Source organism: Bipolaris oryzae, assembly GCF_000523455.1.
Source record: "Bipolaris oryzae ATCC 44560 unplaced genomic scaffold scaffold_41, whole genome shotgun sequence".
NCBI lineage: Eukaryota > Fungi > Ascomycota > Dothideomycetes > Pleosporales > Pleosporaceae > Bipolaris > Bipolaris oryzae.
The window spans coordinates 42,457-59,144 of record NW_006911317.1 but is presented as its reverse complement, the minus strand read 5'-3'; the positions used below and the strand labels follow the sequence as shown (position 1 = coordinate 59,144).

Genomic DNA, 16,688 nt, shown 5'->3' with positions numbered 1-16,688 from the left:
CAAAATCTACTCAAGCACAGCATCCGCCCAGCTGCGCAACCCTCCCTCTTCGTCAAGCACACGCGCCATGTCCTCCTTGGCAAGTCGTACCAAAATCTCAAACGGCGCCTCCGTGCCATTGACGAGCTGCCTGCGTCTAGGCAAGAAGATAATTCCGCCGTCGCTCGGCGCATACGTGCGCCTGATGAACTCGGGCCGACCGGCCAGTGAGTGCTTACCTTGATCAGTACCCGGGATGCCCCAGCTGAGGTCTGCACCAAAGTTTAACCAGCTCGAAATGTACATGTCCGATCCAAATGCCGAGCCTAGGGAAATCTCGGTATCGGTGATTTGCGCGATCGACTTGAAGAATTTGAGATGGCGTGACACCCACGTGTCGTCGACGCCGAGGATGGCGGTTTGGATTTCTGTGATGACACGGATGATGGTGGGGAGAGTCACCCTGGTAAGCAGGTCAGCCAGAGTCTTTTTTTCTTTTTCTTTCCTCTTTCAATGCAAAGGAGCAAACTTTTCTTCCTTGGGTATTGGGTTCACAAAGTGTAACGTAGAAGAAAAAAAGAGGTGAAACAAGGCGATCGCAGGGGGTGGATGGAGAAGGAAGGAAGAGCAAACTCACCGGTTTTCGATCAACAAGTCTGAAACGTTGAGAGTGGCTTTTGAAAATAGGGCCATGTTACCCGTGTAATCCGCGGGGACGCAAGGATTCTGGCGTTTGCGTAGATCGGTGGCGATGCCGAGGTTGGTCTCGTTCAGACCATGCTGCAGCAGTCGGTCTCCTCTGGCTCGCGTGACGTGCGTCCATACCAGCGCAGCGAGCACATTGCACATTGTCGGCGTGCTGTCTGGTGGGAAGTGAGGCCGCAACATGTCCTGGTACCTGCGTATGCGGGCGACTGGGATTACAAAAAGACGTTGAGCGCAAGCGGTGTCGGCGGGTAATGTCCTGCGATATGTGGGTGGCCCATCGCAGTAGCAATCTGCAGCAGCGCCACCACCACCACCTGTTTGCTGTGGGTTAATGTGCCAATCAACCGCTTGCCGTAATCGCGATTGCCGGTCAGCAACGCTTATTGTATCTGGTCATTTGTCAGTTTTGGTTGGGGGCAATTTTGGGGATCCAAGTAAAAAAGTACCAAAGATTTTGCTGTCACTTATCAGGTATTGGCGCGGAAGATTGGTCACGTTTGTTGAAAGGGTTTCCCAGAAAAGGTTGATGCCGGAAAAGTCGGATACGCTGTGGTGCATGTAGGTAGAAAGGACCAATCCGCCTGGGATGAAGAATGCTTGACATCGCATCGCGGGCGCGTCGCTCTTTTCAAAATCGACTTTGCCTTCGCCGTCTTTGGGGACACCGGGGTAGTTTGCAAGATCTTCGGGGACAAACATGGAACCTTTGAAAGCACTGGGTGGCATGCCGTCTCGCTTGAGTTGCTCGTATGTGTAAGGGAAGTCACGCTCATGGAAAGGGATTTGCTTTGATCGGAATATGCAATTCAGCTCTTCGTCGGATACTTCAATTGGATATTCCAGAGCGAGCCTCCCCGTGGAAGCATCGGGTAGAGAGAGGAGACCAGCAAGGAAAGGAAATTTTTTGAGCGAGAGGCGAATACCATTCCCAAGCGCATGTATGGCAGCTTCGGCATTATTCTGGTCGGGAAACTGGCGTTACAATCAGCACCTACTGTTACTACGGCGGTCGTGTTCTCCCTCGTCCACCTCGTTCTTCTTTCTGGGCCAACATACGGGAAATATACACAGCGTTTGTATATACACGCGCACAATGTTCTGATCCAGACATGAGAGATGGAATGATTTTGTTCGACGGGCCAGATTCTCCGGCTTGGTAATCATATTGAGTAGGCGGGGGGCAGAGCTCGCGACAGAGCCCAGCAACCTGCTCCTGCTGATCAATAGTGGTAGGTCTAGGGACATGGCTGAGGCGCTTCCCGAAATTAGTTTATATATACCAAAGACGCGAAAAGAGTCATAGACGCTCTGGAGTAGGTGAACAAACACACGACATTTGAAGCACGCGAGGCCAATTTTACCCCTTCACCGCAAGGCCCCATGGAGCTGCGCCTGATGTGACGGGGGGGCGGCATCGGTCCACGCTCCCACGGACCGAGTGAGCTATGGCCGCATACGGAAACATCTGTGCGGCTACGCCATGCCCACTGCCCGCTTCCCCGTCGGCTTGCCCTATCGACGACTCGCTTCCATACCCTCGACCGCGCCAAACGTGTCTCGTGCCGCATTCCCCGGCCGCTTTTGCAAGACTGCGCCCAAGGCACCGCCAAACCACCAAACCACCAAACATCGCGGAGCCGGATGACATGCAGCCGCCGCCCGGGCGTTCGCAGAGGGTCCAAGCCCGCTGAGAGTATGGCCGCTGCCGGAGAGGCCAGCGCCAAAGAGAGAGCGGGAGAGAGGGGGGTGTTCGGGCATATTGCTTTTTCTTCCTTCAGCTTCGTCGTTCAGGTCCAGGTCCAGGGCCGGGGATGGATGCGGCTCGACAAAAAAATATGATCATCGTTCCTTGCTGACGTCCTCGCACTCGCATCCCGGTCAGCGAAAGCCCCAGGGCGCGCGCATGGGTCCTACCCTTTTTTCTTTGCCTCGTCTTTGTCGCTTGCGTCGCCCAATCCTGCTGCCGCGGCAGCGTCTTTTTTGGTCCTGCGTGGCGCATTGAATTGAAATAGCGGCCTGGGTTGCTTTGCGCTGAATGTGTGCAGCCAAGGCAAACGACATGCTGCCGCTAGGGCAAAATGCTCGATCTTCGGTACCATGCCAGCCTAAAGCGCCGTAATACGTCCCTCTTTTTTAGGTCGGTGTACGCCCCAGGCAACGGAAATCTGGAGCCCACCCTGCTAGGCGTACGGATGGTCGTGCGCGCACCACTCACGCACCCCTGGCGACACAAGGTGCAACGTATTGGCGCCCTGCCCTGTGTCATAGGACCCCCCATCACGATCCTCCAAATAGCATCTTTTACAAAGCGGTGTGAGCTATCATTGCAAAAAAATTCCACGAGCTCAGTAACAATACGTCATCTGATCGGTAGGTCTTTGGGAGAGACACGTTGCGTGTGGTCCGTCCCAATGTGGGTCAAGGACCAGCATGTGATGCCAGCAAACATTTTTTCTGGTACAGGTACCAAACAATCCAAAAACGCCCCCTGGTCTAAAAGGCCGAAATATCAACAAGGTAAAAAGTAGGTGTGGCTATAGTCAATTGTGGCTAGACATGATGGACCACGACTGACCCACGCCTTGTGCCACGACAGCAAGCTGTAGGTAAGCGAAACGCCTTATGCACGATGCGCGAACGAACCACCAAAATAACTGAGCAATCGGCTGAATTCTAGGCGGCTGCGAGTCCGAGCACATACGTAACGTCGCCAAAGTAGCCGAATACGCCTGGTGATCCGTTCGGTTGGCGGGTGCGAGCGGTGGCACCACAGTCCGTCACACACACAGCCAAACGATGGTATAGAAAAACAGGGAAAAATAAGCCCGGAGATTGATTCAACAAGGTAATCCGCGCGACCTGTAGATTCAATGACTGTGGGCACAGCTGAGACACTGAAGCGTGGGGCACACGCACGATAGACTTTTTGTTGACCGGAAACTCATGACAGATGCTATACGGCTGTGCCGGGACGCGTCTTTGTTGAAAATTTTTTTACTTGTCATTGGGCCCGCCTCCCAATCATATGTAAGATGGGAAAAAAAGGCCATGGACTATTGCCTTTTTCAAACGTCAGCTTCGGGCATCAAAGGAAGATAACAGGACCGCCACTCGAGTATTACTCGTCAGTACAGATGTACGGTATACATACTAGATCCTAGGATGCATGACTTGGGAGGAAGGGTGTCCTGTGTCGTGATATCATGAAGGGATGGTTTGTTGGGAAGCCGGCACTTGAGGGGTGGTGTGGTCGGCGTCCTAGCAGTGGTCTCGGGGTCTGTTCTGTGTAAGGATAGCTCGGCAGGGGCCCAGTCAAGAGGAGAGGTCCCAAAAGGGCATGGGCATGATCAGACTCGTCGTTGTGCGAGTCAAAGGCAGTGTCGCGTAGAAGACGTTTGACATGCACTAGCTACGGGTACTGAGCGCCCTTGCCGGGCTGCTAGCGCCCGAAGCGACTGGCTGCGGGGATGGCCACGGGAGTCTTCCCCGCGATCTTGTGCCACGATCGACTAGTAAGACACCCTGCACCCAAATGCCATGACTCCCCACCAGTGCAAGCGACTCGACTTCCCCACGTCTCTTGGCTAGCGCTCGACACAAGTAGCCCTGCCCTACTATCCTGGACACACGTGCCCGCGATGCACACCGGGAAGCGCACTTGAGGGGTACTTGTCGAGTCCTAGTCTGAGTAAGACGGCAACGGCAGCGGCACTAATAAAACTACCATGGTCGACCGAACCAGTGTGGTGCCGAGCCATGTTGGCCATAACGTGCTTCCGAACACTGTATGAACTCACCACGCTCCACGCGTCTATCCAGGTCGACTGTAACTGGTCACTGATGTCCGTATAGCCTCTGTTTAGTCGACTTCTTCGATTTGCCAGCCAAACCCCCGCACGCATAGCCATCGAAGATGCTCGTGTCCAGTTGCAGAAGACCCATATCCATCTGCTGTCAGATATCTTGGCCTTGCGAAACACCCTTCTCAATACCCTCGATGACGCAACCTGCAGAGCGCTAGGGAAGAGAGAAGAGGTTTACATGGCCATCGTCGCTCCAGGCGGTTACGAATACACCGTAGCAATGCTGGCGGTACTAGCGCTTGGAGCGGCCGCAGTGCCAATGACGCCAGCCGTGCCTGTAAGTGAGGCAGCATACTTTATCCAAAAATCAAGATCAGCGCTGGTTCTTGCGAGTGCTGAGAACATTGACAAATGCCGTCTTCTTGCAGGACGCATCTGTTCTACGACTAACCCACAGTTTCGGGTCGTCGAAATAGGACCGTTCGTCTCGTCCCCCGCCCTTGGCGCTGAGGAAATCATCATATCATCGGATCGGGCCTTGGAGGAGAACGCGCCGGCAGTGGTGATCTTCACAAGTGGCACCACGGGCCCACCCAAGGGTGCAGTGATGCGGAGATCGTACGTCTTTGACTGTGCGTTGTCCATCGCTGACCACTATCATTTGACTGAAGACGACGTCATACTGCACCTCCTTCCAGTACATCATGCCACGGGGGTCGGTATAAATTTTTTTCCATTCCTCGTTGCTGGAAGCCGAATAGAGTTCCGTAGTGGAGGTTTCGACGAGGCCTGGACGTGGAAGCGCTGGAAGGAGGGGGCAGCCCACTCTTCCAGGCGAATTACGTTCTTTTCGGCCGTTCCAACTATATGGATGCGGCTTAGACGGTTTTATCAAATTCATCTGCGTAAACTCCCTGCCCATGAACTAGCTACGTACGTTGCTGGCGCACGGCAATTCCGCGCCTGTTTGTGTGGGACGTCGGCGTTACCTCAGCCGCTGAACGACTTTTGGACAGACCTCTTGCAGCAGAATATCCTGCAGAGATACGGAGCGACTGAATTTGGAGCAATCTTCAGGATGCGTCTTGGAGATCAAAATACGCCCAAGGGTTCTGTCGGTGAACTTGAGAGCGGCGTAGATGTGAAGCTGTCTGAGGGAAATGCAGGAGAGATACTCGTCAAGAGCCCGGTATGCCCCGTGCAACCTTACTGAAAGATGGTTCTAACCAAACACAGCATATGTTTATGAAATACCTACATGACCCTGAAGGCACAGCCACTGCGCATGATAAAGATGGGTACTTCCGAACCGGCGACCTTGCACGAAAGGAAGGGAAGTATTACTTCATTCTCGGTCGAGCGTCCCTGGACATCATCAAGTCGGGAGGGTACAAAATATCAGCACTAGATGTCGAGAGAGAGCTGCTCGGCTTGCCGTACGTCGCCGAAGCCATGGTTGTCGGCGTTGCAGACGAAGAATTCGGGCAACGTGTGGCAGCCCTACTCTCGTTACAAGAAGAAGAAGACACGACAACAGATTTTCCAGGCAAGCGATCTAACACGGGAAATTCTTTAACTATTGATAAACTACGACGGGATCTCCGCGGAAGACTTGCCGGTTACAAACTGCCAACACTGTTGCGAATTGTAAAGGGTGAGCTGCCAAAAACTGTCACGGGAAAAGTGCAGAAGAAGATCCTTGGGCCGCAGTACTTCCCAAAGGTATGGCACAGCTCCCTGGGCATACAGAAATGGTTACCGGATATCGGAGGACAGTCAGCGAAGCTGTGACTAAACTGACCCCTGTGGTGACAAACCCAATATCTTCATCACGGTAGATCAGGGTTGCACCAATGATGCGATCACGGTCATATAATGACCGAGTCCCCAGCAGCACAGCATGGTCTGAATGCCGGTGAGTGATTCAAATCGATGTGCGTTTTTAGGCTGAAGTTAATATAGTATGATGTGTTCGCAAGCAATTACTCAGTTCAGCAGCCAGCGGCTATGTCGTCGTATATGGTTGTCAGCATGCTTGACGCCCCGCCCCCATCTCCGTATTCATTTATTCCCGGGCACACCCGCACATCCGCGACGCAGGTGATTCTTGGCAGCTGAAATAATCCCTATAACTACCGCGCACGTTGTAACACTTGATCATGGCTTTTTGCTTCCCGTTCGATGTAACTCTGACCGGCACATGAAGCGTCATTTGGGGCTAACCTTCGTCCCAGAACCCCGACAACATATGGCATGATTCAAAATCCAGATCCGGCTAGGAGATCAAAGAAACCTCTTGGTACACTGAGCGATGTGTGACTCGGCAACCAGCGGCATAGTCAGCTTATACTTTTGTCACCGGAAGATGACCAATTCAGTGGTTCAGTTGTTTGGTATTGGATACTTTTGCTAAAATGGTGAGAGCCCGAAAGCCCATGCCGAGCCCTGCAATATGAATACATTGAGATTTAACTTTTATCCGGAATTACTAGCGTCGCTTACCTCTTACGTGCTATGGTTGTGTTACTAATCGAAAAGATAACTCGGGAATGTCGGTGCTGCATAGTTGCCGGGCTGTCCGAAAGTAGTTGGCATGGCAATTTCACACCACGAGAGATTGGTAAGAGACCCAGATGTCTGGTAACGAATGCCGGAGATTTTTTTTTGCGGAGTTAAGGCGAGAACATCCCGAAGCATTCTTGGTCGTGGTAGCGGGGTCCCTTACTAAGCAGATAGTCTGGACTTCCGAAGCTACTTACTCACACAACCTTGGCTTGGTTTCAAGAGAAGGGTTGATTAGACTCATCTACATACAAGACATGGTAAATCTTGGTACTGCCACAAGAGATGCAGAAGATGATTTGTAAAAAGCGGAGTCATTAGGTGAGCGAATCCCGGGGGAAACAGCAAAAGTAATGAGCTTCGGTATCGAGTGCTGGACATATTCGAGAGGATAACATACAACAGCATTACAGTCTGAAAGACGTTAGCCATCAAGGCATTGCTTCATGTCTAAGACGACCCAGATCTTAAGAGAGTGTCTGTTTGCCCAATACGTACCCGCGTTCGCTGAACCACAATCACTTTACATGGATATGCTGGACAAAGTGGGCCTAGTGAATGGAAAAGGGAAAGACGTCGATGATAAAAGAGTTGACGTTTGCCCAAAACCTGTACCTCGGGAAAACTCGGCGATCGGGATCCTTCCGGATATAAACGTAGACGGCGAGTAATTCCGCCCCAGAATATCGTCATCGTTATTCCTAAGGCATGAAGTGCGGAAAGTTCCCGGGACTCCAAAACGGGTTGTACCTCATACAATTCATAGCACCATTTACCCACGCCCTTTTTGGCCTTTTATGATTACGAGTAATGATTCAAGAGACAAAAGAGACGACATGCGTAGAGAATAGCTTTCATTATAACACTTTAGCAGTGTTATGATGTTTTGAAGTTGCGCATTTTCTTGCTCGTTATCGGTTTTGATAGGGTGGCGGCGTGCGTGGAGTCCCGGGAGTTTTGTCCACCGGGCACATGGTAATGCCGGGAGGCGAGTCTACGCAATGTATCTCTCAAGCCTGATGATTGGCTCTCAATGCGGCGAGACGGCCAGATTCAGGCTTGTATTCTTGCCATGATCTATGGGTACGGCAGGGCAGATTACCCCACCCAATGCCTAGAAGATTGAGATTTAAGAACTGGGTACCCCACTACAATCCCTCAAGAATCCTCAATCACGACATCATCCCGTTTAACCCTTTTTAAGAATACCCCAATTCGAGAATCAAAATGTCCTGCGACAACTGCAAGAGCGGCTTCAAGTGGAACGGCCAAACCGTTGGCAAGGAAACTAAGCTCAACAACGCCAATGCCTACGTAACCGGCGACAACAAAGACGCCGCTATTCTTATCATAACCGACCTTTTCGGCTGGACACTTCCGAACGTCCGCTTAATCGCAGACCACTACGCACAAGAAGCCAATGCAACCGTCTACGTACCCGACCTGTAAGAAGCCATCGCAACCCACGCATAGTGCGCGCGCCCCAAATCTAACCATGGTTCCACAAACAGTTTTGACGGCGAAGTCGTAGACCCTGACGCGCTGTCCGACCCAGAAAAGCAAAAGAACTTCGACATTGGCGCCTTCCTCGGCCGCCACAACAAGGAAGTCCGCTTCCCCGAAATCAAGGGCCACGCGCAAACCCTCAAGTCGCAATACAAGAAAGTCGCAGCTATTGGCTTCTGCTACGGCGGCTGGGCGGCCTTTAAGCTTGCTGCCGACCCTGCGCTCGTCGACGCCATCGCCACTGCGCATCCCTCGTTGCTCGAGAAGTCGGAAATTGAGAGTGTTAAAGTGCCAGTGCAGATTCTCAGCCCCGAAAACGACTTTGCGTACACGGCAGAGCTGAAGCAGGCTACGTTTGATATTCTGCCTAAGACGGGTGTGCAGTGGGAGTATATTTACTTCCCAGGCTTGACGCACGGATTTGCGGTGAGAGGAAACCCTAATGATGCGGCGCAGAAGGCGGGGTTGGAGCGGGCGAAGAGGAGTGCGGTTAACTTCTTCAAGGAGTTTTTGCACTAGAGGGGTTAGTGGGCGTGTAGTTGGTGGTATAGGTAATGAATATATGGAAATCACTTCTGCCTTGCTTCTTACTGTGTTGTTATGAGATACTTGCGGTGTTTTGACTGGAGATGACATGGTTCGTGCTACTTGCAGGGTATTGTGATGGGATAAGGAAAAACCGTACCTGTTATTTACAGTGAAGGTAAGTCTCCTCCACCAGCCATGCCCAAGTCTTTAGTGCAGACATCGAGACACATATCGCTAATCAGGACAAAGATCAAGTACTCAAGGTAAATCATAGAAACAAGTCCTATTTGCAAGCCACTGCTGCGTCGACAATACCCGCATCGACCCAAGCCAAAGGATAATCTGGTATCATAACATATGTACAAAACGAAAAGTCATCGTGTGTGTGCCTATTACCAGCACACACTAACCCCCCCCCTATCGACTCACTCCCTGCTAACCAAACGAGCAAACCTCGACCTCGTCTCCCACCCCCAAGCCGCCACACTGCGCTTCGCCATGGCGGCAACGCTCTTGGCATAATCACTCGTACCACGAGTCGGGTCCGCATCCTTTGGCTTACACGCCGACTTAGCCAGCCTGCCCTTTACAGACAGGAAATGATACTTCTCCTTTGTCGTCGCCACCATACTCTCCGCGGCCTCAGTCGTCCACCCATTGATGAAGTCGCCATGCGAGCAAAACGCATTACCGCACGCGAGCTTGACGGGCGCAGTGCCCGACCAGCCGTTCGGCAGCGCTTTACGTAAATCGTAGCGGATCGAGAAGCGCAACTGGGGCATCGACTTCATGCCCTTGGGACACCAGTTTGGCGTCCCGTTTGCGCGGTCTTTGTAGCCTGTCTCAAGCGTCTCGGTGTTGACGCACTGCGGGAAGTAGAGAAGTTGCTGGAGGTGCGTAGAGCAGGATTTGCTGGGGAACCCGTTTGCATCTGCTGGAACGGGATCGTCGCCTTCGCAGAACCATTCTGACTTTGCGTTTGGGTCCATGGCGGCTTTGTCTTTTGCTTCGGCTTTTCCCGCCACCATTTGCACGTTTTGGGGAATGGCGATTTCGGCGGGTGTCTCGCCGAGGTTGTAGTAGGCGCTGAAGCGCGAGACGGGGACGGGAAGGTAGGATTTGCCATTGTCAGGGGTGTAGAGGACGGTGGGCACCCAGTAGACACTTAGGTCGTCTGCGACTTCGGCATTTGTGCAGCCTTTTTGGAGCTCGGCGCTTGTTTTGGTGGTGGCGGTTACGGCGTCGGAGCCGTAGAAGGAATGGAGGTGGGATTTGTCGAAGGAGCCCGGGAAGACAATGGGGTCGATGTTTTTTTGCATAAAGGGTGAGGGGAGGTTGACTTGGGTGTAGGCGCTTGCGTAGTGGGCAAGCAAGCTTGCGGTGAGGACGGTGTAAAGAGACATGCCTGTGTCTTGGAGGAATGAATGTAATTGGCACAGCCTTTAGAAGAGAAAAAACGAACGGAAAGAAAGTTTTCGGGTTGGAAAACGAATGAAGCGTGATGAAGGGAAAACAATCACGTAGACTATGTCGCGCCCCTTCGTCCTACTTATGCCTAAGGCTGCGACAAAACACTTCGTCCCACACACGGGAACATCTCTCCTTAGTTTCTCTGTTAAGTTTCCAATACCCCAGGTGTTAGAAATCCACCGTTGCTCTCTTTTCCCAACGCAGAGTGTTCGCCGTGAATGCCCAGGGCAAATGTGGACCTCAAGGAGCAGAGCATGAACGACGAGGAGATGGCACCGGAGCACTAGTATGCACGCGATGGAGACTATTGGCTGTATGTGCCTGCCAAACACTAGCGCCCGCCTCGTTTCCGCCCTCGGTACCTGGTTTCGAAACACGAGCTAAACTTCGCATCACATCGTTTCGTCCGAAATCCTACCGGTCGTCAGGCATTGGAGACTGTTGCGGTGTTGACGGCGGTTGAGCTAGTGAGGTTGCAGACGTAAGTACCGACAAGGACGTGCTGAGTAGTGACAGACCAATTACCTAAAAAGTGAGGCACGCCAATAAAGGGAAACTTCCAGGGCGGTCAGTCGAGCTACTTGCGGTTCAATAGTCAAGTCAGCACTGTTCAAGTCGGAGATTCGCCTCCAGCGGCAGACGGACTCAAAGTGCTTTCGAATGCCAAGGTATTGGAGGATTCGGGTACCGTCCGTGCTCACCCAATGCAACAGTTCAGCCAATGCAACACCAGCCGCCCTATCAAAATATCCACCCATCATTTTCAACACGTGATATCTCCACCACCATGACAGCTATCGAAGAAGCGATTGCAGCAATTGATTCGCAAGATGCAGAAGGTCAACTTTCATATCGCGCAGCTGCGAAAAAGTTTGGTGTTAAGCTTACAACATTAACGCGGCGGCACCAAAACAAAACACAGTCGCGAACGGCAGCTGCAAAAAAACGCCAATTACTCACTCCACCATAAGAATCTGAGCTCGTGAAATATATAGAAAAACTCTTAGAACGCGGCCTACCACCTTCCCGAGCTATAGTAAAAAATTATGTGGCGGTTATTGCAGCATGGGAGCCCTCCGACAGCTGGGTTACTCGGTTTTTGTCACGTCACCACGACAAAATATTCACCAAAAAATCCACCAGTATCGACCACGACCGTCATCTAGCTGACGATCAAGCCAACTATCAATCATATTTCGATCTCCTTCATGCTAAGCTCGATCAATATAACGTCGCGCCACATAATATCTACAATATGGACGAGAAGGGCTTCTTACTTAGCCGTATCTCACCATCAAAAAGGATCTTTTCGAGGGAGCTTTGGGACAGAAAGAAAGTGCGGCAATCACTCCAAGATGGGAGTAGGGATTGGACAACGATTATTAGCTGTATTTGCGCTGATAGGAGCTCGGTAGACCCTACGATAATCTATGAGGGAGCAGCTGGGCTTCATACTGAATGGCTGCGGGACCTGGAGGTCGGAAAACACCAGGTTTTTTGCTGCAGCAGCCTATCTGGATGGAGTAACAATGAGCTCGCGCTGGCTTGGGTTGAACAGGTGTTCGATCGGCTCACGAAGGAGAAAGCAAAACGCGACTATAGGATGCTAATCGTTGATGGGCACGGCACTCACCTTACGCCTTCATTTATCGATTATTGCTATGCCCATCGAATAATCCTCGCGGTGTTGCCGCCTCACGCCACTCACAGCCTCCAGCCACTCGACGTTGGTGTATACTCACCTCTGGCGGCCGCGTATAGCTCCCAGCTCACTAATCTGATCCACGGCAATCAAGGTTTGATCAATATGCAGAAAAGTGATTTCCTACGCTTATTTTGGGCGGCATATACATCTACTTTCACAACTGATAATATATTGGCCAGTTTTCGAGCTACTGGGATCCATCCGCGCAATCCCGACGTCGTGATAAAACGCTTCAAAACACCACCACCGCGAGACGATACGGATACATGGATTGGAGAGGCAGGTGATGGAGATAGCTGGAGGGATCTGTCAAAATTATTTGACGCTGCTGTGTCGGATACATCGAAAAATGCAGCCAAACAGCTTAAACAGGCGCTGCATTCATTACAGGTCCAAAACGAGCTTTTGCACCATGAAATCGATGAACTGCGGGGCAGTATTACTACCAAAAAACACCGCAAAACGGATAGAAAGCTTCTAGATCTGCAGCAGCACGAAGAGTATCATAGCTCTGCGGTGATATGGAGCCCCCGATCAGTGAGGGAGGCCAGAGCCCGCGAGGCAGCAGAACAACAGCAAGAGCATAAAAAAAAACTCCAAAAAAAACACCAGAGGGAGGAGCGAGCTGCCGCAGCTACATATAAAAAACAGATGGCACAAGCTGCTCGTGAGCATCGTCAGATGGCTAAAGTGGTGCGGGAGGAGCAGCGCGCTGCGAAGGCTGCAGAACTCGCTGCCGCGCGCGCCGAAAAAGCACGACACCGCGCTGCTACAACCTTACAAAAATCTCGCGATAGGCAAAGTATAGCTAAACGAAAAGCTTCATCAATTCAGAATACAAAAAAACTAAAGCGGCGTCGTGTTGTAGAGGCTGAAAGTGGTGGTGGTGATGCATCACCAGCCGCCAAGCCTCCCACCAAAACCACCACCCGCGGCCGCAGTGTGCGGTTGCCCAGCAAATTTCAATAGATAGATATCAAATATACGATCGTACGAGTACTCCACCAAAAAATTCCGCGATAATAACGTTTTGGTGGTGGTCAAAAGCTTCATTTTTTGGTGGGCTCGCATTTTGGTGGGGTGTTGCATTGGCTGAACTGTTGCATTGGGTGAGCACGGACGGTACCTCAGCCACGAAATCACAATCGCACGAAAACAATTGTTCACGGGCGCATTGACATCCAGATCATCGGATCCTGCGTATGTTTCATGCAAGAGTTTCTTTATCCACTAACCTATTCTAGAGCGCCACACAGATCGTGCTCGTCTAGAACTGCCATTTTGGCCTTTTGAGGAGCTGCTCTACTTCAAGATGTTTTAGCGTGACGGTGCTCCGAGGTATGTTTTAGGGGATCGTAAATCTCCCATGTAGTCAAGCAGGTAGCAATGCTGACTAACGCTAGAGGATGCACAAGTTTTTTTATGAACAGCACAAATGGAAACACTGGAATGGCACCCAGAAGACTTTCTTTTGATTATTTCTGGTGTTGATGAATGCTGGTAGATTACTGCGCCTTACGGTGAATCTCGATAACTATACAAGAGCTCGTGGTTTTTAAACATCTAAAGTACAACACATTACTCAAATCACAGAATGAACTACTTATCAGCCGCATCTAAAGGCTTGTTCTGACCATATTCCAACGTCTTCTCTCTCTTCTTCGCATCCGACTCATTTGGATCATGCTTCATGTGGTCCTGGCTCTCAGTCCCCTCCTCCGACGCTCCTACACGATCATTTTCTGGGTGGCTAACTGGGTTCTGTATCGATACGTGGTCGCTATCATTCTTGTCTGTCTGCCCAATCGAGGCGCTGTGGTTGATGGACTGGCTCTCAGCGCTGCTCGCCTGCGGGTTGGATACATTGGAGGATTGGCCAGGCACTGCGCTGCTGGCATATGTACGAGAAACAATTGGTGGCAAAGCTTGGATTGAAGTGTTAGAAAGTATTTTGGTGACAAAATGCTCGAGATACATACCCTGGCCTCGTTGTTGAAGGGCGCGACTCGCAATGGGCGCTGAGCGCGAAAAGCTTTTCAAGATTCCTGACATTATGTTTTGATTTGTATGAGTTCTCTGGGAAATTGGATGTACTTTTTTTCTGGATACTCGAAGTTCTTAAAGTATGGGTGTATGTCGGGCCCGAGCTTGACGTGCTGGTGATGTTCCAGGAACATCATCATTAAACCGCACAACCGAGCGCGAGACACTACGAATAATCTGGACTGCGTATTTGACAGCAGCTTGCCTGGTGATTTACATAATCCTAAAAACCTTTATTTGAAAAGCAGCGCACACTATACCATGCCCGTGGATTGGTCAACCAAGATTCTTGGTGCATCCTCAGCTTCGGAAGGTCAAACTCCTATCGCAATATCGAACCGTTATCCAGACACTCCACCCAGCTTTATCAATCAATAACAGACCGAAACATTTAAAATCTCTTCATTTTTAGTATTGGTTTCTACGAATACGATCCTACCATGCTTATTGTAGCTGTTATCGAAATCCCAGAACTCAAGCAGCGTCTACTTACCGAAGCTAATAAAGCTCGCACAGCATTGCGGACACCCCGGAATGCTCCTTCGGAACGGGGGCAGCATGGAGATTCCATGTCGTGTCTTATGGGCTCACACCAAATACCTGAGAGTGGAAATATTTTGAAAACTACTCATTATGATCCCGTTAGAGATCTTATCTCGTGAAACGCCCTAAATTACTTCGGTCAGCCAATATTCCGGAGAAAAGAAATCTTAATTACCAATTCATGGTAACCTCGAGTACAGCAAATCCATCTTGAATGAAAGTACACCCTTTGTGGTATTACTCCATTCACTTCTACTATGTCCATTCCCATGAAAGTAACGATGGGAAGGCAGTCGCCAGCCCACTTCAAAGGCATTGTAGACGTAGGGCCCCCACTCACAATTCGATACACGAACGTTCTTCAGCAACTTAAAAGAGCACTCCGTGCACTAATAATGGATCTGGGGTTGTGTGTGTGCACAACTCTCTCCAACCTCAATGGCTCTTCACCAAGAACTTGATCCACAGCTCATTATAAAACGTTCCTCTCTATCAAAACATCCCTCCATCTATTCAGGATTGGGATTAAGCTCGTTATTTCTCTAAATTTTACCATTCCAATACACCCAATACCTCTCCAACAGAAGCTACGGTCAGCACTTGATTACATTCGGACTTAACACAACCCTACATCAATACCATGAACTCCGGTCGTCCTTTCAACTACGCAACTCCCTACTCGGGTCCTTTCTATCATGCGATTCCCGGCTCTGATAGTAGGGTCTATCTGAACAATAAACTCACGAGGGAAGAGATCGATAAGGCAGTCCAGGTGACCCGCCAGTCTCAAGTGCGTTTCGGATCCCTGGGGAAAGACAGCAATGGCGAGCAGATGAAGAGCAATCTTCTGCTACGCCTTCCGCCTGAGATCCGCAATCGCATCGCCGAGTACGCGCTAGATTTGGGTGATGACCCTGCAGAAAAACAGTTCATTGTCTGTCCTCCAAGTTTACAAAAACCTCTCTGCGAGGGCTTAAGTATACTTTCTTTGTGTAAGCAGATCAGCGCCGAGACGCGCTCCATGCTCGAAGCCCGCGCTACAGCCTACATCCCCATCATAGCTGACATGAATTTCTGCAAATTGGTTTCCGACATCAATGAAAAAGGCAACGTATCACTGTCAGAGATACCGAGTACCGTCTTTGCTGGCCTTACATCCTTCACGCATGCGCATCTCCATCTTCATGTCAACTACCATTCCTCCCCCTTCCGCCGGGACCTGAGGCGTAATCTTAGTCAGGATATCGCTCATATCTATGGTGTATTGAAACAAGCACTTAGGATCTGGGGAGCTGCATCTGAGCAAAATTTTGCTCATCTCAAGGAGCATGGGTTGAAGCGAAAGGCAGTTTTGCACCTCGATCACCTTTTCTCTGACTGGCGGGGCATGGTCAAGTTAAACAAAGAAACCAACATGCATCAAATTCTCAAAATCATGAATTCTGATACGACCACTGAGTGGGAGGTACACTATTACGTACCCGTTCGAGGCACACGCGCAGATGACCATACAGAGAACTGGCGTGCACAAATTTTGGTATGTGAGTTGAATCTCGAGAAAATTTTCTTTAAGCCATTTCCTAGCATCAAGCTGGTGCCAGAAGTCTACGGCAATCTGCAGGATAGGTTTAAAAACGCGGAATTCTACACGGAGCGCATCTTGCCAAGCAGCACGTTGTGGCCGTCTTGGCCCGAGGATGCTCCTTGGAGGATGTGTCCCCGGGTGAGGTCAGACGAGTTTGAGCCAATTCTAGATAGACGTACATGAATGTGAATTCTGCTGAAGCGGCTGAGTGCAAAATAGTAACTAAGTATTTCGCGTATTCCGTAACCCAATCAAT

The 16,688-nt window shown here is 50.7% G+C and overlaps 7 protein-coding genes across 7 annotated transcripts; 4 read left to right on the top strand and 3 right to left on the bottom strand.

Moving 5' to 3' along the window:
• Positions 1–6: 6 nt before the first annotated feature.
• On the bottom strand, positions 7–1,932 carry COCMIDRAFT_91478 (uncharacterized protein; the record flags this gene model as incomplete). Its single annotated transcript, XM_007688387.1, has 4 exons — positions 7–442; positions 617–1,076; positions 1,134–1,659; positions 1,744–1,932. 4 exons carry the CDS (start codon positions 1,930–1,932, stop codon positions 7–9), a joined length of 1,611 nt encoding a protein of 536 aa, XP_007686577.1.
• Positions 1,933–4,412: 2,480 nt separating this feature from the next.
• Positions 4,413–6,281, top strand: COCMIDRAFT_4043 (uncharacterized protein; the record flags this gene model as incomplete). Its single annotated transcript, XM_007688341.1, has 3 exons — positions 4,413–4,472; positions 4,540–5,679; positions 5,727–6,281. 3 exons carry the CDS (start codon positions 4,413–4,415, stop codon positions 6,279–6,281), a joined length of 1,755 nt encoding a protein of 584 aa, XP_007686531.1.
• A 1,998-nt stretch (positions 6,282–8,279) lies between these two features.
• COCMIDRAFT_91543 (uncharacterized protein) lies at positions 8,280–9,077 on the top strand (the record flags this gene model as incomplete). The annotated part of the gene is made up of 2 exons (XM_007688386.1): positions 8,280–8,497; positions 8,564–9,077. The coding sequence occupies 2 exons, from the start codon at positions 8,280–8,282 to the stop codon at positions 9,075–9,077; spliced, it is 732 nt and encodes a 243-aa protein (XP_007686576.1).
• A 434-nt stretch (positions 9,078–9,511) lies between these two features.
• On the bottom strand, positions 9,512–10,489 carry COCMIDRAFT_35482 (uncharacterized protein; the record flags this gene model as incomplete). The annotated part of the gene is made up of 1 exon (XM_007688364.1): positions 9,512–10,489. The coding sequence occupies one exon, from the start codon at positions 10,487–10,489 to the stop codon at positions 9,512–9,514; it is 978 nt and encodes a 325-aa protein (XP_007686554.1).
• Positions 10,490–11,811: 1,322 nt separating this feature from the next.
• Positions 11,812–13,230, top strand: COCMIDRAFT_91524 (uncharacterized protein; the record flags this gene model as incomplete). The annotated part of the gene is made up of 1 exon (XM_007688385.1): positions 11,812–13,230. One exon carries the CDS (start codon positions 11,812–11,814, stop codon positions 13,228–13,230), a length of 1,419 nt encoding a protein of 472 aa, XP_007686575.1.
• A 630-nt stretch (positions 13,231–13,860) lies between these two features.
• COCMIDRAFT_25096 (uncharacterized protein) lies at positions 13,861–14,313 on the bottom strand (the record flags this gene model as incomplete). The annotated part of the gene is made up of 2 exons (XM_007688352.1): positions 13,861–14,186; positions 14,241–14,313. The coding sequence occupies 2 exons, from the start codon at positions 14,311–14,313 to the stop codon at positions 13,861–13,863; spliced, it is 399 nt and encodes a 132-aa protein (XP_007686542.1).
• Positions 14,314–15,487: 1,174 nt separating this feature from the next.
• Positions 15,488–16,615, top strand: COCMIDRAFT_91598 (uncharacterized protein; the record flags this gene model as incomplete). Its single annotated transcript, XM_007688384.1, has 1 exon — positions 15,488–16,615. The coding sequence occupies one exon, from the start codon at positions 15,488–15,490 to the stop codon at positions 16,613–16,615; it is 1,128 nt and encodes a 375-aa protein (XP_007686574.1).
• Between the last annotated feature and the right edge of the window lie 73 nt (positions 16,616–16,688).